We start from the raw sequence: 23,441 nt of genomic DNA on the forward strand, positions 1-23,441 counted from the left end.
CCTTCATCTCAAGCACCGCTCCGCTGGGCCCTTCTTCTCAAGCACCGCTCCGCTGGGCACCGCCGTCTCAAGCACCGCTCCGCTGGGCCCTTCATCTCAAGCACCGCTCCGCTGTGCCCTTCATCTCAAGCACCGCTCCGCTGGGCCCTTCATCTCATGCACCGCTCCGCTGGGCCCTTCTTCTCAAGCACCGCTCCGCTGGGCACCGCCGTCTCAAGCACCGCTCCGCTGGGCCCTTCATCTCAAGCACCGCTCCGCTGGGCCCTTCATCTCAAGCACCGCTCCGCTGGGCCCTTCTTCTCAAGCACCGCTCCGCTGGGCCCTTCATCTCAAGCACCGCTCCGCTGGGCTCTTCTTCTCAAGCACCGCTCCGCTGTGCCCTTCATCTCAAGCACCGCTCCGCTGGGCCCTTCATCTCAAGCACCGCTCCGCTGGGCCCTTCATCTCAAGCACCGCTCCGCTGGGCCCTTCTTCTCAAGCAACGCTCCGCTGGGCCCTTCATCTCAAGCACCGCTCCGCTGGGCCCTTCATCTCAAGCACCGCTCCGCTGGGCCCTTCTTCTCAAGCACCGCTCCGCTGGGCACCGCCGTCTCAAGCACCGCTCCGCTGGGCCCTTCATCTCAAGCACCGCTCCGCTGGGCCCTTCATGTCAAGCACCGCTCCGCTGGGCCCTTCATGTCAAGCACCGCTCCGCTGGGCCCTTCATCTCAAGCACCGCTCCGCTGGGCCCTTCTTCTCAAGCACCGCTCCGCTGGGCACCGCCGTCTCAAGCACCGCTCCGCTGGGCCCTTCATCTCAAGCACCGCTCCGCTGGGCCCTTCATCTCAAGCACCGCTCCGCTGGGCCCTTCTTCTCAAGCACCGCTCCGCTGGGCACCGCCGTCTCAAGCACCGCTCCGCTGGGCCCTTCCTCTCAAGCACCGCTCCGCTGGGCCCTTCCTCTCAAGCACCGCTCCGCTGGGCCCTTCCTCTCAAGCACCGCTCCGCTGGGCACCGCCGTCTCAATCACTGTTTATGGTTCACTGTGCCCACCATGCCTCCTCCTTGACCAGTGGAGACTGTCATCCACCTGATGGACTGTGGCACTGCACTCCCCAGGATGGTACAGTGGGCAGCCCACCCACTGTAGAGACATTGAGAGACTGTGGCTTTGCACTCCCCAGGATGGTCCAGTGGGCAGCCCACCCACTGTAGAGACATTGAGAGACTGTGGCTTTGCACTCCCCAGGATGGTCCAGTGGGCAGCCCACCCACTGTAGAGACATTGAGAGACTGTGGCTTTGCACTCCCCAGGATGGTACAGTGGGCATGGTGGCTCCTCGTGGATCTGGCGTCGTGGACTCATGTGGCTGTGGTGCCCCCCCCTTCCCTTCCCCCTGAGGTGCCTGTAGTTTTTACATCTGATGCCCCTGCAGTGTTCTCTCCAAAGGACTCAGGTCTCCTGTGTGGGCTTTGCCCTTGTTTCTCAAAACTTTGGCCCACGGACATGATGAATTTGTAGGATGTGCAGGACTTGTTACTTCAGTTATACACTGATGTGTATGTCATTTGTTTTCTTGTGAATATCTTTCATGGTTGTACGATATTTTTCAGGACCTTTTTGGTACATAAATATTTATTCCAAATTTGATTATGTCCTAGCATTTTTCTGGGGTGTTTGGGTGGTGTCACTGTGACTTGTTGCTCTGCATTGGTGTGTACATAGTTGGGGGGGGGGGGGTCGCATATGTGTGTGCCCGTAACCTTTCGTCCTCCCCCCTCCCGTGTGTCGTAGGTGCAGTACTCACCGTTGTCGTCTGCGCCGGACTTCGTACTCGTGGTAGATGAGAAGGTAGACGAGAGCAGGTAGGATGTTTAATTCGGGTTCCATGCTGTCCTCCTTTCTCCTGGAGTGCGTAGTGGTGAGCGTTTTCCCGTTCGTAGTCTGTTTCCGCCGTGTTTTTATCGGCGGTGCTCCCGCCCCGGAAATGGTGGCGGATTGGTGAGTTGTGATAGTGTGGGCGGTACATTGTCTGCCGCCTGGCTGTTGGCGGTGACCGCCGCGCTGTTTGTTTGTACCGCCGTGGCGGGCGGAGTGTTAAAGTGGCTGTCTGTGTTGGCGGTTCCCGCCAGGGTCAGAATTCCATATTTTTTACCGCCAGCCTGTTGGCTGGTTGGCCGCCGCTTTAACACCGACCGCCAGGGTTAGAATCACCCCCTATATATATTATATAAATACTCCTTTGTATATTATTTTTCTTTCTTTCAGATTCTTTTTTCCTCATATTTAAATGTTGGCAGTAGTTAGAATAACTTTTTCCCTGTTGTTTTGAATAAGAGGAAGATGTGTGCCATCTTCAGCGTGGCCCAGAGAATATTCCAATGTGGAATAAAATGTTAAGAGTGAAAGCTGTGTGTTTTTTTTTAGGGACTTTTGTGTGTCGGTGGATGGAGTCCTGTCATTAAACTTCATACTACTCTTCTAGTTGTGTAGATATTTGTCATTTTCACACGTACTTACCTGTCCATCCCAAGTAGGAGATTATATGCAATGAGGCCCTGGCAGACAACCTCTTACCGTAAACGTGCAAATACACAGAATCAAACCTAAAACAGAGCTAACATTAGACATGCAACGCAATTGTTCCTTTGGAATGCGAAGGACCTGTTCAAGGGCCATTTTAGATGCAGTCACAACACAATTAGTGCCTCGGTTTTTGCGGTAGATACGGTATGTACCATCACATTCCTTTACTGCAGGCTATATTATACTGCAGTTAGGAGTTGTGTGCTAATGGCAGGCGAGGGGGACGCCCGATGCAAACCCAAGTGATGACAAGGGAGAGATGCACGTCGGACATGAAAAGCAGGTTAAGGAACCAATGTCATCGGCACTTTTGAATTCAAGCACATTACAGCAGAACATTAGAGTTCAAAATATTTTTTTTATGAAGAACCACCCGACATTCGCAAGCTGCTCTATCCAACATTCCATTTAACCCCAGCTATACCTGTTGCCTGAGGCTTCGATCTTCCCCCGCCCAATCCACAACTAACTCATCCTTCGCTGTGCCTTTCTATCTCCCACACCAACCGTAACTGCTCTGCTTCTAGGCAGCTCTGTCCTAGTCCCTACTGGTTCCCCAATAACACATCCCCTCTATGCCCTACCTTACCTCTCATCTAAAAACCAACTATCACTTCTCCCTGGCTGGCTGCCCTACTCTCACACTTTCACGTAAATACCTTTCAAAATGAAACCAGTAGCATTGCCACTGACTGACTGCACACACCTCCTGAAATCGTGGCCCTAAGAAGTCCCAAAGCTCAGAGATAGCAGACATGGCCCAAATGTAGTATTGGCCCAAAAGTTAGAATATCAATAACACCCCACGCAAGGATGCCAAATTGAAAGAGTTCACCTTTTACCAGTCAGTTACTTCTACCTCCCAAATTGTATCTGACAGTTCTAAGTCATTTTTTTTTTTTTTTTTTCATTTTTTATTATACAGCACGCATTGACTTTACTAGGTTGCGAACTTTAAGTACTTTCACACATACGGACCTACATGCACTATAAATATAAAGACAGGGTAGTGTAACTGAGGGTATCCAGGATTAAGATGCCGACAGATGATACGGCTGTTCTTGCAAACTCTTAGCTGTTGGAAAGAGAATGAAGAGTGCTCCTCCTGAGATATTGGGAGCATTCCGCCCTTAAATAAGAAAGACATTCATGTTGTATACTCACCTGCTTGGCAACAAATTCCTTTGTTTGCTTCGCTGTCCTGATGGTACATGGAACACATTGTTTCCTCTTCCTTTGTAGGAAATGGTGCAGCTGGGAAAGCAACCTCATGTCCTGTTATAAATATACAGTGTTAAGTACAACATAAGTGCATTCATTTTATGTTACAGCAAACCCTACTCCACGTAGCGAGCTACTCGTGTGGGAAAGTACTTCTACGCCCTGCATGGGGTAAGTAAGCTCTACATAAATACAATGCAATGCTATGAAGACGTTGCTTATAACACCCAGAAAATGAATTTGCTCATCCCAAGGAACAATTGAGCTGCCTGGACCTCGCTGTCACACTGGGTTGGTTGATTATATTTTACACTAAGGGGGTCATTACAACATTGGCAATGCGGCCGCACTCCCACGGTCCCCATTACAACAAACCAAGTTTCCGCCCGCCGGCCCAGCGGGAATGTGGGCCGCAACATGGGAGCCGGCTCCAAATGGAGCCGGCGGTGTTGCAGCCGTGCGACGGGTGCAGTTGCACCCGTCGCGCTTTTCACTGTCTGCACAGCAGACAGTGAAAAGCCGCATGGGGCCCTGTCAGGGGGCCCCTGCACTGCCCATGCCCCACGACTCCCCTTACCGCCAGCCTCTTCCTGGCGGTGCAAACCGCCAGAAACAGGCTGGCGGTAGGGGAGTTATAATCCCCAGGGCAGCGCTGCTTGCAGCACTGCCCTGGCAGATTATCACCATGGGAATATGGGTCTCCGTACCGCCAGCCTGTTGGCGGTACAGACGCCACTTTAGCCCTGGCGGTCGTAATCACCCCCTAAGTGTTCTGACCCACTAAATATCATATTCAATACGAATAAATCACCAGTTATAAAAAGATATAATCGATTTGCATTTATTGGAGGATTTTACTAATAACAGACTATAAACACATGACGAATGCACAATTTTATCAACAGCAAATTAGCCGTTGCTGGGAGTGGGGCAGAGGAAGCCCTTCAAGGTGTATTTTAATGTGTATTCCAGATACTGATCTACAACCCTGGTAACATGCGCAAATCTGTTAAATCAAATCTCTAGAAGATTCTATTTGCAAGTATACAAGTTTCAGCAATGTATATTTAATCTGCCACTGCCATTTTTCATTTATCCTAGGGTCCCACTACATTTTCACCTTTATGGAAAAGTTTTTGGGGTCCGTGATCCCAGGGGAGCGATCAAGCTTCAAATCTGGTGCTTTTTCGAAACATCTGGGAGCTTGTCCCCACTAATCTTCTCCTGGTCTCCCAACCCTGCAATGTGGAGGGATTACCCTTCTTCATGCCTTTGAACCAGCACTTGCTAGTAGCAGCATTTGTAGTATTTGGGGGCACACAAAGCTGCTCCAGGGGTTCATGCCTACTGGCCTCCCCATCTAAATTAAGTTTAAATCAAATAAAGCCCTCTGTGTTTATTCATTCTAAATGTTTGTGGATCTTCGCGAATATTATGTGTGCAGGTTTTGCAATAATAATCATTAGCATTTTAACAAGTGCAGACTGAAGGTTGATCACAATGCCATCGGTGCAGGAGTCATTACCGTGACCCTTAGCTAATCATGGAAATCTTATTTCTATGGGTGGCTTTTGCATGAAGGGTGGCTCGGGCATTTCATCTCACACTTCCTCTCTCTCTCCAGGTATTCTCTAAGGTGAATATACTGTACAAGGTGAAGGGCTCCACACTACCAATCTGGATGGGAGTCCAATGTCACCACAAGCATTTGCTTATTAGGAATAGAAGACTTCACTCATCATTAGTTGACATGCTTCATCATCGGGTATTGTTCTTCGTCAGGCCGGCACTGCAATGCCTAGAGGGGTCTTTGCCCGAGTTTTTTTTAATGTACTTTTTTATTAACATTTACAACATTGCACTAGTTTATCATACATAGAATAATTACAATATCAGGACGCATTCAATACATGTAATAGTTAATAGCAGTCAGGAACTTTACAGATTCACTCACTTTTCAGTGTTCATCTATCTCATCTTTCCCTCCCCTCAGAGATGTTTATAACAGCTATGCCGTCTCGATATCGTGCTCCTAGGGTAGTGCAGAAGAGTTACATTGTCTGAAAGCAGACTAGTCATCGATGTTGGGCCATTTGGTTGCACCGGCGGGCCTCAGGGTATTGAATACCTAATGTTTTGCAATAGTGCCTAGCAGTCGTTGAGGAGAGAGAACCAGTTACAGGTACCATTTCACTAACTAGCTTCACAAACTTAAAGTTATAGTCTCTGTGAATTCATTTCCATTTAGTACGGTGTGTGGATCTATTAGGATTGTCTCTTATTAACCTCTTTATCTAAAATATATGCTAGTAACTCAAGTGGGTATACTACAGTGTCTCGGGTGGGGGGGGAGGGGTTTGGTAGTCCATCTGTTAATGTTTACATAACTCATCTGGGGGTGAATTATGAGGAACCCATCTTTCTGCAAGGGCTGTCTGGTCAGTACCTGCGGTTTAATTGGTTTTATTTGGACATTCCCAGCTCTCTAGTATCTCCTCCAACAACTCTGCAATAGGTTGTTTCCGAATTCCTCTGGCATCTTCTCACCCCACTATGGTCCCCTCAGTCCTGGCTCAGGTCATGACATCCCTCACCCATGAATCCACTACATGTCCAGTCCTAGACTTTCACACTAGTGCAATCCTGCACTTGGCTAATGCGAGAGCCAGATCTAGGAATCTGGTGCCTTCTCTAAACTTTTTTTGGTCTAGAAAAGCTCCCCAAAAGGCATGTCTCTATTGTGAAAGGTTAAGTGTGTCTGAGCGTCTCTTGAAGGCATTGTAGAACTTTATTCCAGTAGGCCGGAAGTGTTGGGCAGTTACAAGTCATGTGTGTAAAATCTGCATCCAACACTAGGAATCTCGGGCATTCCCTGGTCTCCCCTCGGTATAGCACCTGCAGTCCGTGCGGAGTAAGGTACATCCTATGTAAAAAATTAAACTGCGTTGCATTGACAACAATTTTCTGGGTGTAAACAAGCATTCTATCCCACTCACTATTGGGAATTTTGCGGACAAGGGTGACCACTCATTGAGCCCTAAGTGACTGACAGTGGCCTCTGACTCATGTCATTTAGTGCTTTATACAGCCAAGTCATCTGTTGTCTCCCTGAGCCAAGTACTAATAATAGCTGAAGGACTGAATGTTGTGGGGATTTCTCTTTGTCTGCACCCCACAATTCTACATACGTCTTTGTTAATGCCTCATACGTCAGAAGCTGGCCTCTGGGCAAGTTATATTGTTTCAAAAGCCACTCCACAGGGATAAGTGTTCCCATCTCAAAGCAATCCCCTACTGTCTTCACACCAGCCACAGTCCAAGCCTGGAGCTGGGCTGCAGTAAAGCAACTGACTTGGGATCCATGAGACAGTCCTACTAGTGGTATTGCTGGTGCGAATACCTGCGCTCTCCGCATCCTCACCACGCTACAGCACCAACTATGCAGTGCCACCTGTAAAAGACTGCTCATCTGTGAGATCCGAACCCTGGGCTCTAAACAGTTTAGCTAATAAAAGACTCCTGTGCGGTGCCAGTCCCAGGAGATCTAAAACGTGGCTGCAGGTGTCGTCGAGCCATTTGGCCACCCACTGCAGCCGTGCTGCTAAGTAATAAAGCTCTAAGTCCAGGACTCCGAGTCCTCCCTGTACAGTCAGTTATCTCAGCACTTCAAGTGACTCTCTATGTCTATCCACATCCCATATCAGTTCCCAGAGTAGAACATCCAGCTGCTTAAAACAGGCCCCCAAACCTTTAACGGGTAGGTTTGCAAATTAGTGCAACAACCGAGGGAGCATCAAAACTTTGGAGCTCGACACATGGGCCATGAGTAATAAGCGCGGAGATCTTCAGAATGAGACGCAGGCACTTAGTGCACATAATGCTCTGTCCAGATTTCCCTTGTGCATGTCCTCCTGTTGGCAATATACAAGGATTGCCAGGTATTTGAAAGTCACCAGGGACCAGCTAAGTCCTTCTGGAGATTCTTGTGACGGGGTGGCATCCTGCATGCAAGGGAACAAATATGTTTTGGCCTTGTTAATCTTCAGGGCTGACAGTGCTCCGAAGTCATCAAGGTGTCTGATTGCCTCCTGCACCCCGCAGTACTATCTGACAAATAATGAGGATATTGTCAGCATTTAGTGAAAAAATATGCTCATACCATTCCACCACAGTGTCGCCACCCTTCCCTTCCTTCCGGATCAGTTATGATAACGGTTCTATGGCCAAATCGAATAGTAGTGGTGACAGCGAGCAGCTCTGTCTAGTGCCTCGGGAAATAGCATATGCGGTGGAGATGGTGGCGCCCCTCTTCACCCCTGTGGTCAGTCTGGTATACAGCAGGATGATCCATGTGACCCAGCCCCAATTTGCTCATAACCTTCATCAAGTAGTCCCACTTTACTGAGTCAAAGGCCGTCTCTAGGTCCACTGACACCAGCACTGAGTCAGGCTGGTTTTTGACCTCTGGGAGATACTGGACATTGTAGAGTCTCCTAAGTTTAAGGGATGTGTTTCGGTTTGGGATAAAGACTCTATGGTCTCTATGTATTAGGGTCTGCATATAGGGGAGTAATCTGGACACTAGGGCCTCACACAGGATATTGAAGTCCATGTTAAGCATGGACAGCGGGCAGAATGCAGTGACTGGTGCCCCACCAGTTTTGGTTTTGAGGAGGGGATAACAATTGGTATCAGGGAGGGTGCCCTTCTTCAAGGATTCAGTGGAGAGTGCCTTTAATCAAGGGGCCAATAACTCCCCATAAGTCTTATAGAACTCCGCTGGGAGTCCATCTGGGCAAGGGGTCTTGCCAGTGGCTATATCCTTGATGGTTTTTCTAAGTTATTGGGTAGTTATTGGGCCTCCTTAGCTTTCCTGTATCACAGGTGTTAGTGTTGGGAGGGAAAGCTTCGTCAAAAACTCGTCCAACAGGTCATTTGGGAGGGTCTCTTATTCACTATAAAGTGTTTCACAATATTGTCAAAACTCGTTATTTATGACATCTGGTGTATGGATGTGCCTGTACATTGCAGACGTCAGGTGTGTGATAGGGGTACCCCATGATTCAGGTCCTGATTAGCCATGCCAATAGCCTCCCTGACTTGCCTTGTTCGTCATGGGTTCTCGCTATGTATGTTTTGTAATCGTGGCATCTCAGTTTTTCTAGTATAACATTGTAGTGTTCCTTTGCGTCTAGTAGGACCCGGTGTATAGTATTGTCTAAGGAGTTGTCAAGCATGTGTGGCTTGACATCCAAGATGCCAAGCTCTGCATTAAGTTCTTTACTCATACCCACTGACTGTCCCATACAATGGACCCTGATTACAACTTTAAAAGCCTGACACTCCCCACTCAAGCAAGGCAGATGATACTGTTCCCTGAGTCATATAAAAAAATCTCTATGATGGCTGTGTGTAATGTCTCCCTAGAGCATGAGTCCTCCAGTGCCACTGGTTGGAGGTGTCATGTCGGGATCACAGGCCTATTCTCCAGCAGTCAAAGCCATAGAAGTAAAGGGCTGTGGTCGGATAGTGTGCGCACTAAGTATTCTGTGAAGGTGGTTTACCTATTCTTTTGGCTTGAACAGAGAAATCTGTCACGATGTGTGTGTAAAGAGTATATGGGGGAATTAAAAAAGAGTGGTCACGCTCCTCGCCATGTTGGGTCATTAGCTCCCTCCACTGGAGCCAGCCGCTAAAGCCTGCCGCTATCTTATGAGCCCGTGTCCCCGGTAGAGGGGGTGTGGAGCATCTAGGATTACATCTGTGACACAGTTAAAACATTTGCATATGGCTAGGTCCAAACTGGGGTGGCATGGTGGGCAAAAAAACAATGGATTAAACCCATATCTTTGTGACTGGGGGTGAAATGTATGCATTGTTCAGCATTCTGTCCATCATTTGCTCTTTTTGCCTTTGTTGCCTTAAGTGGGGAGGGTATGCCCAGACGTGGGTCCCGTGCTCAATGCGCCACTGGATTCAAGCTAGCCTGGCTGATGAGGGGTGATACCCTGAAACCACCAATACATATCCCCCTCCAGCATCACTCCATGTTTGTAGGGGTTCAAAAGGGGTGCAGCTCTCACCCATATTAGCATGCCTTGAGCACATGAAGAGTAGTAAGTGGCTATAATTGGCCTCACCATCTATGGCGCAGTCTTTCTACCTCAACTCCTGCAAGGTGGTTCTCCTGCAGCATGGCAATGTATCCCCCCTTCATTTCATATATCTATGAATGTTATGGCATTTGGTTGCAGATCCCATGCCTCGCACATTCCAAGATATGCATATTAGCCCTTTGTTCTTATTAGCCATTCGAGAGCTGGTACCTTTGACCTCTCTCCTCCAGACCCCTTATGAGTCCGTGGGCCGCTTTCCACACCTCCTCCCTCTAAGGCCCTCCCAATTGCTGCATCCCAGAGACAGAAAAAACAAAACATACTGCAACAATTAACTCCCCTTCACCAGAGCAGCACAGTAGCGCCGGCCATCAAAACTTACGGTAGCCAAAATAACAGTCATAAGTCTAACTCCATCAGACTCCTGCAAGGGGTCAAGTGCGGGGGGTGTTAGAGAAAAGAAAAAGCAAAGGTGCAGGGATCCGCTTTGGCTTAAGGTCGGCCACCTGTCAGGGGTGCACATTGGCAGGCGTTTCACTTGCTTGTTGGTCTATGACATAGTTTATTCCCAGTAGTGGGCTGTTCCAGTCGCTGCAGTTGGGAAATACAGCAACCAAGGAAAGCGGTTCCTCGTCTAATACGTTCTGCTATGTCTCATCACCTGTGTGTGGCTTTTCCCAAACCTCGTGTGCTTTGTTCCTGTACACCTTCATGTCAAAATAGTTTGTCCACTGACTGGGGAGTCACTACAGGCAGTTCTTCTCTTGTCAGTCCAGACCCTTACGATTCCAAATCTGCCAACTGCTTGTCTGACATTGATTCTGGCTTGGACTCTGACTCCGCTTTGGTTGTGATGTCCGCCGCTTGTCCCTCTCTGTCTCCATCCTGGTCTGTTACTTAGGGGGATTCTTGCTCCTGGTCTTCCATGGTCTTTTCCTGGGTCCACGGGCACCCCTCTCCATCTCCCCACAGGACACCGAGGGGGGCCAATCCCACTCTATGCATGTCCAACCAGTCCCATGCCCCTTTGGAGTCCTCACAGAATGGGTTTTTCCCTCCAGCATAATCTTCACTTTTGCCAGGAACATCGAGGAGTAGTGGATCTCCTCATCCCAAAGTGCTCTTTTCACTTCTATGTACAAAGCCCACGTAGCCTGTACAATGGCTGTGTAGTCTGGAAACAGTGTCACCTTGCTGTTGCCAACACTGAATGGGCCCTCTTCCCAGGCCCTCTGTAGGAGGGTGTCCCTATCTCTGAAATGTTGGAGCGTCACAACAATTGGGCGGGGCAGTCTGCCAGGGGCCGATGGACGGGCAGGGACTCTATCTGCTCGTTCAAGGGCAAAGAAGGGTGTCAGATGCCCCGGGCCTACCTCCGTCGTAAGCCATTGTTCAAGATATGCCACCATATTTCTGCCCTTGGTGCCTGCAGGAAGCCCAACTATGCAGACATGATTTCACTGGTTGGGCCCTTAAGCATCCTCTGCCCTGTGTTCTAGTACAGATTGTGGCTGTCAACTTGGTGACTTGCCACGTTAAGTCCAAGTGGGCCGGGCATACTTCTTTAAGGCCTGACTCTACATCCTTCACTCTGTCAGCAAGTTTGTGGTGTTCTGCCCTCAGTAGTCCCAGTCCCACCAAAACAGCACCAATGTCCTGTTGGAGGGCAGTTTTTGTATCTGTAATGGCAGCCAGAATTCTGTCAAATTGTGCTTATAGCGAAGGAACCGTGCGCTGAGGACCCTACGCCTCCTCCCATTTTTTTTACTTCTTTGTTTAGGTCCCCACCTTAGAAGATCTGAAACCTACTGTGATGCAATAGGTTTTATACTTATCTATTGTGAAGGGCACTCTTACTCTCTTAGTGAGGACTAGGTTATTATATATATAGGTCCTGATAAATCGCCAGCAGATCCTTAGTGACTAGAGAGGTAAGAAACATGTCAACCAGTACCTCTGTAGTGTATGCATTTCACATGCACGGATTTCCCTTCTCAAATTCCTGGAGTTCAGGGATTACACATACATTTTCACACTTATAGAAATCAGACCATTATCAGACCATTATATCTGAAATCTTCCTTACCTTGTTTTTAACCTTGACATAGGTTCCATTGTGCCTTTAGTAAAGATTACCCTTTTGGCACCTGTAGTCAATTTTTACCTCACTTTTTCCAGTCCCACACACACTTTACTTTTTACGATATTTTTTATAAAAGATCTCTGCCAATGAGCCCTCTCAAGGGCCCATCAGGCATTGCAGAGCCAGCCTGATGAGGAGCAATGCCTGATGACGAAGCATGTCACCTAATGGTGAGTGAGGGCTTCTGTTCCTAATAAGGAAATGCTTGTGGTGACCTTGGACTCCCAGCTGAACTGGAAGTGTGGAGCCCCATACTTCGGAACAGTGTATTCTTTGTTGATGATTTGAATTATTTTGGGAGAGTGCACAGTGGACCGCTTACTTTCTCCCTGTCCCTCTTCTTTCATTAGATTATACAAAGTGTCCAGGTAAAGGAGGGCCCCGGAACCTTGACATCGCTAATGGATAATAGGCACAAATCATATCAGTACATTCTGGAAGGGGAGGAAAGGATGCCATTCTTTAGAACCACCTGAAGAGGGAAACTCAGTCCAAACTGGTTTGTTTCAATACATTTGGGAAATGCTCTGCCATTCAATTACAGTGGGTGCCGTCCAACTGCCAATGGCTGGACTGATAAGCTAGAGATCCACTCCAGCTTGAGGAAGAACTCAGACAAAGAATAGACCTTAAGTACACTGCTGTTTTGCTTGCAAAATTATGATGTGAGAGCTGCCAGTTTCTTTAAGGCGAAAATCAAATCTGAAGGCCCTGAGGAACTCTGCTGGACAGCTCGGCGTTGCTGCCAGCTTGTTTTCATGTAAGCCAGCCCACGACCAAGTCTGCCAGCCCAAACAGTTCACAGATGCAGTGCATCCAAACCCTGTCTTTCCCAAACCAAGACAAGAGGAGCACTTCAAAGAAAACTATCATCTAAAGTAGTTCTGTTTGTTGAGCACATTCACTCCCTCTTTACACCAACTTTTAGTGGTTTGAAGCCCTTGACCATGATCATTTCTTCAGGTCTAACACCTCCTATGTTGCACAAAATGGATTTTGAAGAACCAGTGGCGTAACACAATATGATGGGCCTACCTGCAGAATGCGGTGGGGTGCCCTCTGTGTGTGTGTGTATATATATATATATATATATATATATATATATATATATATATGGAAAATGTCACTTACCCAGTGTACATCTGTTCGTGGCATGAGACGCTGCAGATTCACATGCTGTGCATATCCCGCCATCTAGTGTTGGGCTCGGAGTGTTACAAGTTGTTTTTCTTCGAAGAAGTCTTTTCGAGTCACGAGATCGAGGGACTCCTTCCATTTCGGCTCCATTGCACGTGGGCGTCGACTCCATCTTAGATTGTTTTCCCCGCAGAGGGTGAGGTAGGAGTTGTGTATATAGTAATAATGCCCATGCAATGGAGTAAGTATGTATGTACATAATGTGCTTAAAAGCATTATATTTAGAATTTTTTAAATGTACAAGTTTAATTTTAGTCAACTTAAAACGGCCACAGGCTCCCGGGGAGGTGGGAGGGCGCATGTGAATCTGCAGCGTCTCATGCCACGAACAGATGTACACTGGGTAAGTGACATTTTCCGTTCGATGGCATGTGTAGCTGCAGATACACATGCTGTGCATAGACTAGTAGGCAGTTATCTCCCCCAAAGCGGTGGTTTAGCATGTAGGAGTTGAAGTTGTCTGAAATAATGTTCTTAGTACTGCTTGTCCTACTGTGGCTTGTTGTGTTGTTAACACATCCACGCAGTAATGTTTAGTAAATGTATGAGGCGTAGACCATGTGGCTGCCTTACATATTTCTGTCATTGATATATTTCCTAGAAAGGCCATTGTGGCGCCTTTCTTTCTAGTGGAGTGTGCCTTTGGTGTAATAGGCAGTTCTCTTTTAGCTTTGACATAACAGGTTTGAATACATTTACCTATCCATCTGGCAATGCCCTGTTTGGATAGTGGATTCCCTGTATGAGGTTTTTGGTAAGCTACAAACAGTTGTTTTGTTTTGCGAAACTGTTTAGTTCTATCAATGTAGTACATTAGAGCTCTTCTTATGTCTAATGTATGTAATACTCTTTCAGCTACAGAGTCTGGTTGTGGAAAAAACACTGGGAGTTCCACGGTTTGGTTTAAATGGAACGGTGATATAACTTTTGGCAAAAATTGTTTGTGTATTTGTATAAAGGGTTCTTGTATGGTAAAGGCTTGTATTTCACTCACTCTTCTGAGGGATGTGATAGCTATTAGAAAGACTACTTTCCAGGTTAAGTATTGCATTTCGCAAGAGTGCATGGGTTCGAATGGTGGACCCTTGAGTCGCGTTAATACAATATTGAGGTTCCACGAAGGAACTGGTGGTGTTCTTGGTGGAATGATCCTTTTTAGAACCCCCATAAATGCTTTTATGACTGGGATTCTAAATAGTGAAGTTGAATGTGTAATTTGCAGATATGCTGAAATTGCTGTGAGATGTATTTTAATGGGCGAAAAAGCTAAGTTTGATTTTTGTAAGTGTAGTAAGTAGCTTACAATGTCTCTTGCGGACGCGTGTAATGGGTGAATTTGATTATTTTGACAGTAATAAACAAATCGTTTCCATTTATTTGCGTAGCAATGTCTTGTAGTAGGTTTTCTAGCCTGTTTGATGACTTCCATACATTCTTGTGTAAGGTGTAGGTGTCCGAATTCTAAGACTTTAGGAGCCAGATCGCTAGATTGAGCGATGCTGGTCTCGGGTGTCTGATCTGTTGTTTGTGTTGAGTTAACAGATCTGGTCTGTTTGGTAGTTTGATATGAGGTACTACTGACAGGTCTAGTAATGTTGTGTACCAAGGTTGTCGTGCCCAAGTTGGTGCTATTAGTATTAGTTTGAGTTTGTTTTGACTCAGTTTGTTTACAAGATACGGAAGGAGTGGGCGAGGGGGAAAAGCGTAAGCAAATATCCCTGACCAACTCATCCATAACGCATTGCCTTTGGAGTGAGGCTGTGGGTACCTGGATGCAAAGTTTTGGCATTTTGCGTTTTCTTTTGTTGCGAATAGGTCTATTTGCGGTGTTCCCCACTTTTGGAATTAGGATTGCAGTATCTGTGGATGAATCTCCTATTCGTGGATCTGTTGGTGATCTCGACTGAGATTGTCTGCCAATTGGTTTTGAATTCCTGGGATGTATTGCGCTATTAGGCGAATGTGATTGTGAATCGCCCAATGCCAAATCTTCTGTGCTAAGAGACACAGTTGTGACAAGCGTGTGCCTCCCTGTTTGTTTAAGTAATAAATTGTTGTCATGTTGTCTGTTTTGACAAGAATGTGTTTGTGGGTTATTATCGGTTGAAATGCTTTCAACGCTAGAAACACTGCTAGTAGTTCTAGCTGATTTATGTGAAGTTGTTTCTGCTGAGTGTCCCATTGTCCCTGGATGCTGTGCTGGTTGAGGTGTGCTCCCCATCCTACCAGGGAAGCATCTGTTGTGATTACGTATTGAGGCACTGGGTCTTGGAAAGGCCGCCCTTGGTTTAAATTTACAGGATTCCACCATTGAAGCGAGGTGTGTGTTTGGCGGTCTATCAACACTAGATCTTGAAGTTGACCCTGTGCTTGTGTCCATTGTGTTGCTAGGCACTGTTGTAAGGGCCGCATGTGTAATCTTGCATTTGGGACAATGGCTATGCATGAGGACATCATGCCTAGTAGTTTCATCACCAATTTTACCTGATACTTTTGGTTTGGGTGCATGCTTTGTAGTACGTTTTGGAATGCTTGTACCCTTTGTGGACTTGGAGTGGCAATCCCTTTTTTTGTGTTGATTGTTGCTCCTAAGTATTGTTGTATTTGACATGGCTGTAAGTGTGATTTTTGGTAGTTTAGTGAGAACCCTAGTTTGTGAAGGGTTTCTATGACGTATTTTGTGTGTTGAAGACACTGTTTCTGGGTGTTGGTTTTGATTAACCAATCGTCTAGATACGGGAATACATGTATGTGCTGTCTTCTGATATGTGCCGCTACTACTGCAAGGCATTTTGTAAATACCCTTGGTGCTGTTGTTATTCCGAATGGTAACACTTTGAACTGGTAATGTACTCCTTGGAATACAAACCTTAAGTATTTCCTGTGTGAAGGATGTATGGGTATATGGAAGTACGCATCTTTGAGATCTAATGTCGTCATGTAATCTTGTTGTTTGAGCAAGGGGATTACGTCTTGAAGTGTTACCATATGAAAGTGATCTGATTTGATGTAAAGATTTAGGGGGTTATTCTAACTTTGGAGGAGGTGTTAATCCGTCCCAAAAGTGACGGAAAAGTGACGGATTTACCACCAGCCGTATTACGAGTCCATTATATCCTATGGAACTCGTAATACGGCTGGTGGTATATCCGTCACTTTACCGTCACTTTTGGGACGGATTAACACTCCTCCAAAGTTAGAATAACCCCCTTAGTGTTCTGAGATCTAATATAGGTCTTAGAGTTTTGTCCTTTTTGGGTATGAGAAAGTCCCTCTTTGATGACTGGGTACTATTTCTATTGCTTCTTTTTGTAACAACGCTTGGACTTCTATTTGTAATAGATCCATGTGTTGTTTGGACATGTTGTGTGTTTTTGGTGGCACATTTGGTGGTAATTGTAGGAATTCTATGCAATAGCCATGTTGGATGATGGCTAGGACCCACGAGTCGGTTGTTATTTCCTCCCAATTTTGGTAAAAATCTGTTAGTCTCCCCCCACTGGTGTTACGTGTTGGGGATTTGTGACACTGAAGTCACTGTTTGTTTTGAGGGGTTTTGGAACTTCCCTCTAGTCTTAGGGAACTGTCCCCCTCTGTACTGTCCCCGAAAGCCTCCTCTCTGATACTGGCTCTGGTATGTGGGCCTGGTTTGTGAAGCTGAGGGTTCTGTTGTTTGAGCCCGAAACCACCCTCTAAATTGTGTTTTCCTAAAAGTGCCTCTGCTTTGTGGGGAGTAGAGCGCGCCCATGGCCTTAGCCGTATCTGTATCTTTTTTCAACTTCTCGATAGCAGTGTCCACTTCCGGCCCAAACAACTGCTGTCCATTAAAAGGCATATTAAGCAAAGCCTGTTGGTTTTCGGGCTTGAATCCTGAGGTACGCAGCCATGCATGTCTCCGAATTGTCACTGCTGTATTTACAGTTCTTGCAGCTGTGTCTGCTGAACGTATCTGGTTATTTGAGATACTTTGGCCTTCTTCTACCACGTGTTGTGCACGTTTGTGGAATTCTTTGGGCAGATGTTCAATAAAGTGTTGCATTGCGCCCCAGTGGGCTCTGTCATATCTTGACAGCAAAGCCTGTGAATTCGCAATGCGCCATTGATTGGCTGCTTGTGCTGCCACTCTTTTTCCTGCTGCGTTGAACTTGCAACTTTCTTTATCGGGTGGTGGTGCATCCCCGGAGGTGTGTGAATTCGCCCTTTTTCGTGCTGCGCCAACTACTACAGAGTCCGGTGTTAGTTGCTGCGCAATGTACATAGGGTCTGTTGGTGGAGGCTTGTACTTTTTCTCCACCCTAGGAGTAATAGCCCTGCCTTTTAAAGGTTCTTGAAATATTTCTTTTGCGTGCTTTAACATTCCCAGTAGCATTGGAAGACTCTGGTACTGACTATGTGTGGATGACAGAGTATTAAATAAAAAGTCATCCTCGATTGGTTCAGCGTGCAGTGTGACGTTGTGAAAGGCAGCTGCTCTGGACTCCACCTGTGTGTAAGCAGTACTGTCTTCAGGTGGTGATGGTCTCGCTGGGTAACAGTTATCTGACACAGACGCATCATAAAGATCCCATGCATCTGGGTCATCTTGGCTCATGCTTGTGTGTGCTGGAGACTGCACCATCGGTGGGCTAGCGACTGGTGATAATTGCGGTGAGCGTTGAGGTGATGGTGGCGGAGTTACTTGTTTTGCCACCTTTGCTTGTGGTGGATTATCCCTCTCTTGGAAAGCCAGTTTCCTTTTCATCCTTATAGGAGGGAGAGTTCTTATCTTCCCTGTCTCCTTTTGGATATGGAGCCTTCTCTGTGTATAATCTGGCTCCCCTGCCTCTAGCTCCTGTCCGAATCTATGGCTTTGCATTTGTGTGGAAAGCCCTTGCTCCTCAGTGTATGAGCTTGTTTTTGGCTCCGAAGACGGATGTTTCGGGATCGAAACCTTTTCCACCATCTTTTTCGGCTCCGAAGCCACTTTTTTGTGTTTCGGTGTTTCGATCTCTCGGTGCCGAGTAGTCTCGGTGCCGGTATCTCGATGTCGAGATTGTTCTGACCCGGTGTCTTGGGGTCGAGTCTTTTCTGTGCCGGTATCTCGACCGGAGTCGGATGACTTCGACACATGCGTGCCCTTTTTCGGTGCCAATGGACGTCACCGAGTTTTTGGGTTAAGCCATGGCCTGCCGGCGGTGGCGTCCCCTGGGCTCTGATAAATTTTCCATGAGTTTTGGCTGGGGTGGTTTTACTCACGGTTTTCGGCGTCTGTTCTGTTTCGGCCTCGTCCGAGTCCGGCAATGGAGAAGGTTTCTTCTTCCTCCAAGTCTTGGTGTCCTGACGGCGCCAACGCCATTTGAAGTCTTCTCACTCTCCGGTCCCTTTGCGTTTTACTCGATCAAAACGCTCGACAGGCCTCACAGGTATCCTCTTTGTGTTCTGGAGACAAACACAAGTTACAGACCAAATGTTGATCTGTGTAAGGATACTTGTTGTGGCATTTGGGCAGAAGCGGAATGGGGTCTGTTCCATTAGTCTTGTCGACGCACATGGTCGGGCCGACCAGGCCCCGCCGGAGAACCGAAACCCCGAAGGCCCACCGGAGCTCTTCAAAATTCGGTGTTGATCTGCATTAACTAACCCGATACCGAACGCAAACAATACCGTCTAATTTTTCCGATATCTAACTAATTTTCCGAACCGAAACACAGAGCGTAAAGGAACACGTCCGAACCCGATGGCGGAAAGAAAACAATCTAAGATGGAGTCGACGCCCATGCGCAATGGAGCCGAAATGGGAGGAGTCCCTCGATCTCGTGACTCGAAAAGACTTCTTCGAAGAAAAACAACTTGTAACACTCCGAGCCCAACACTAGATGGCGGGATATGCACAGCATGTGTATCTGCAGTTACACATGCCATCGAACATATATATATATATATATATATATATACATATATATATATGTGTATGTATTCACTGAAAAAAACAAAGGTTACAGGGACATTATTGTTGGGTTCACGTTTTACCAACACAAACCATATAAATTCAGCAGTTATAGTTTTATTTATAGTTATACTTATATTAAGAAACTATAACTTGTCCAACGCGAGTTATAGTTTCTTCACATAAGTTCAACTATAACTACAACTGCTGAATTTCTATGGTTTTGTGTGGGTAAATCTATAACGTCCTTGAAATCTGTTTTTTTCAGTGAATATATATATTTTTTAATGTAAAATAATATATAAATACTGTACATAAATAAAACCACCACCGCGCACGGGGTTGGTGTGTGAGAGGGTGAGGTTTTTCTTTTGAGCCAAGAAACAAAATGGCGGCTGTAACTTTCCTTTCAGACTGTGGCCAGCCAAATAGGGCCTTCCTTTTGCTTGGCTCTGCGGGTACCTGCAGAACTGCAGATGATCTGTGTCCCTAGATATCTATATTAATTCTGAAACTACTGAACTGATTTACAACAAATCACAAAAAGCACAATCTGTGGACCAAGTTCTAGCTTCCTGCGATATTTTGTGTAATTCCGTTCAGTGCTCTGGGCTGTAGCCATGTCTACAGGCTGCAAAATCCCCATAGACAAAGAATAGGGAAAAAGAGTTTTGGAATCCTCCCTTTTTCTCAGCCCCACTTGTAGAATCACCCTGAAACTCTCCAGGTAACAGTTGAACTAACTTGCATACTTATTTGGAAATGTTCTCGTCAAACAACTCCAAAGTTACTAGCAAAACAAAAAATGCTTTGTCTATGGGAAACGTTGGTCCTAACAATAATTACCTACTGGCTATTGCCATTAAGTAATATGCATGTATATATATGCATATATATATATGGAAAATGTCACTTACCCAGTGTACATCTGTTCGTGGCATTAGTCGCTGCAGATTCACATGCTGTGCACATCCCGCCATCTGGTGTTGGGCTCGGAGTGTTACAAGTTGTTTTTCTTCGAAGAAGTCTTTTCGAGTCACGAGATCGAGGGACTCCTCCCATTTCGACTCCATTGCGCATGGGCGTCGACTCCATCTTAGATTGTTTTTCCCTGCAGAGGGTGAGGTAGGAGTTGCAATGGAGTGAATACGTATGTACATAATGTAGTTTAAGGTAATATATTTACAAATTTACAAATGTTCAAGATCAACTTCTAAACGGCTACAGGCTCCCGGGGAGGCGGGTGGGCGCATGTGAATCTGCAGCGACTAATGCCACGAACAGATGTACACTGGGTAAGTGACATTTTCCGTTCGATGGCATGTGTAGCTGCAGATACACATGCTGTGCATAGACTAGTAAGCAGTTATCTCCCCAAAAGCGGTGGTTCAGCCTGTAGGAGTTGAAGTTGTTTGAAACAATGTTCGTAGTACTGCTTAACCTACTGTGGCTTGTTGTGACGTTAACACATCTACACAGTAGTGTTTGGTAAATGTATGAGGCGTAGACCATGTAGCTGCCTTACATATTTCGGTCATTGGAATATTACCTAGAAAGGCCATGGTAGCACCTTTCTTTCTAGTTGAGTGTGCTTTTGATGTAATAGGCAGTTTTCTTTTTGCTTTAAGATAGCAGCTTTGAATACACTTAACTATCCATCTAGCAATGCCTTGTTTACAAATTGGATTTCCTGTATGAGGTTTTTGGAAAGCAGCAAATAATTGTTTTGTTTTCCGAATTAGTTTTGTTCTGTCAATGTAGTACATTAACGCTCTTTTGATGTCTAATGTATGTAGTTCTCTCTCAGCTACGGAATCTGGCTTTGGGAAGAACACTGGTAATTACACTGTTTGATTCAAGTGGAACGGTGATATAACTTTTGGTAAAAACTTAGGATTTGTCCGTAGAACTACTTTATGCTTGTGTATTTGAATAAATGGTTCTTGTATGGTAAACGCTTGAATCTCACTCACTCTTCTTAGAGATGTGATGGTAATTAAAAATGCAACTTTCCATGCTAAGTATTGCATTTCACAAGAGTGCATGGGCTCAAAAGGTGGACCCATGAGTCGTGTTAAGACAATGTTGAGGTTCCATGAAGGAACTGGTGGTGTTCTTGGTGGTATAATTCTCTTTAGGCCTTCCATAAATGCTTTTATGACTGGAATCCTAAATAGTGAAGTTGAGTGCGTAATTTGCAGGTAAGCTGAAATTGCGGTAAAATGTATCTTTATGGATGAAAAAGCTAGCTTTGACTTTTGCAACTGTAGTAAGTATCCTACGATGTCTTTGGCAGATGCGTGTAAGGGTTGAATTTGATTATTATGGCAGTAATAAACAAATCTTTTCCACTTATTTGCATAGCAATGTCTAGTGGTAGGTTTTCTAGCTTGTTTTATGACCTCCATACATTCTTGTGTCAGGTCTAAGTGTCCGAATTCTAGGACTTCAGGAGCCAAATGGCTAGATTCAGCTATGCTGGATTTGGATGTCTGATTTGTTGTTTGTGTTGTGTTAACAGATCTGGGGCCTGATTACAACTTTGGAGGAAGGTGTTAATCCGTCCCAAGAGTGACGGTAAAGTGACGGATATACCACCAGCCGTATTACGAGTCCATTATATCCTATGGAACTCGTAATACGGCTGGTGGTATATCCGTCACATTTGGGACGGATTACCACCTCCTCCAAAGTTGTAATCAGGCCCCTGGTTTGTTTGGTAGTTTGACATGAGGCACTACTGAGAGGTCTAGTGGTGTTGTGTACCACGGTTGTCTTGCCCATGTTGGCGCTATTAGTATGAGTTTGAGTTTGTTTTGACTCAATTTGTTTACTAGATATGGAAGGAGTGGGAGAGGGGGAAAAGCGTAAGCAAATATCCCTGACCAGCTCATCCTTAATGCATTGCCCTGAGACTGATCTTGTGGGAACCTGGATACAAAGTTTTGGCATTTTGCGTTTTCTTTTGTTGCAAATAGATCTATTTGTGGTGTTCCCCAATTCTGGAAGTAAGTGTTTAGTATTTGTGGGTGTAACTCCCATTCGTGGATCTGTTGGTGATCCCGAGAGAGATTGTCTGCTAACTGGTTCTGAATTCCTGGAATAAATTGTGCTATTAGGCGAATGTGGTTGTGAATCGCCCAATGCCATATTTTCTGTGCCAGGAGACACAATTGTTTGAGTGTGTCCCTCCCTGTTTGTTTAGGTAATACATTGTTGTCATGTTGTCTGTTTTGACAAGAATGTGTTTGTGGCTTATTATGGGTTGAAATGCTTTCAGCGCTAGAAATACTGCTAATAGTTCTAAGTGATTTATGTGAAACTGTTTTTGCTGATTGTCCCATTGTCCCTGGATGCTGTGTTGATTGAGGTGTGCTCCACACCCTATCATTGAGGCTTCTGTTGTTATCACGTATTGTGGCACTTGGTCTTGGAAAGGCCGCCCTTGGTTTAAATTTATACTGTTCCACCATTGAAGCGAGGTGTATGTTTGGCGGTCTATCAACACCAGATCTAGAAGTTGACCCTGTGCTTGTGACCATTGTGACGCTAGGCACTGTTGTAAGGGCCTCATGTGTAACCTTGCATTTGGGACAATGGCTATGCATGAGGACATCATGCCTAGTAGTTTCATCACCATTCTGACTTGTATCTTTTGTTTTGGATACATGGCCTGTATTACATTGTGAAAAGCCTGAACCCTTGGTGGGCTTGGAGTGGCAATCCCTTTTGCTGTGTTGATTGTCGCCCCTAAGTATTGCTGTGTTTGACACGGCAGAAGGTGTGACTTTGTGTAGTTGATTGAGAAACCTAACTTGTGTAGGGTTTCTATGACGTACTTTGTGTGTTGTGAACACTGCTGTAGCGTGCTGGTTTTGATTAACCAATCGTCTAGGTACGGGAATACATGTATTTGCTGCCTTCTGATATGTGCAGCTACTACTGCCAGGCATTTTGTAAAAACTCTTGGCGCAGTTGTTATTCCGAATGGCAACACCTTGAATTGGTAATGTACCCCTCGGAATACAAACCTTAAGTACTTTCTGTGTGAAGGATGTATCGGTATATGGAAATATGCATCCTTTAAGTCTAGTGTTGTCATGTAGTCTTGTTGTTTGAGCAGTGGGATTACGTCCTGTAATGAAACCATGTGAAAGTGATCTGATTTGATGTAAGTATTTAATGTTCTGAGATCTAGAATAGGTCTTAGACTCTTGTCTTTTTTGGGTATGAGAAAATACAGAGAGTAAACTCCTGTCCCCTTTTGTTGGTT

At 45.9% G+C, this 23,441-nt stretch overlaps 1 protein-coding gene across 12 annotated transcripts in view; it reads right to left on the reverse strand.

The window, feature by feature from the left end:
• Positions 1 to 23,441, reverse strand: part of LOC138296269 (zinc finger protein 888-like) — a 360,730-nt gene that overhangs the window by 144,064 nt on the left and 193,225 nt on the right. For all 12 annotated transcript variants that reach the window (XM_069235236.1, XM_069235231.1, XM_069235235.1 and 9 more), the window contains one exon: positions 3,730 to 3,840. In XM_069235236.1, the coding sequence (XP_069091337.1) occupies positions 3,730 to 3,840 (111 nt within the window). The remainder of the gene's footprint in view (positions 1 to 3,729; positions 3,841 to 23,441) is intronic.

This window comes from Pleurodeles waltl, chromosome 5 (assembly GCF_031143425.1).
Source record: "Pleurodeles waltl isolate 20211129_DDA chromosome 5, aPleWal1.hap1.20221129, whole genome shotgun sequence".
Lineage (NCBI taxonomy): Eukaryota > Metazoa > Chordata > Amphibia > Caudata > Salamandridae > Pleurodeles > Pleurodeles waltl.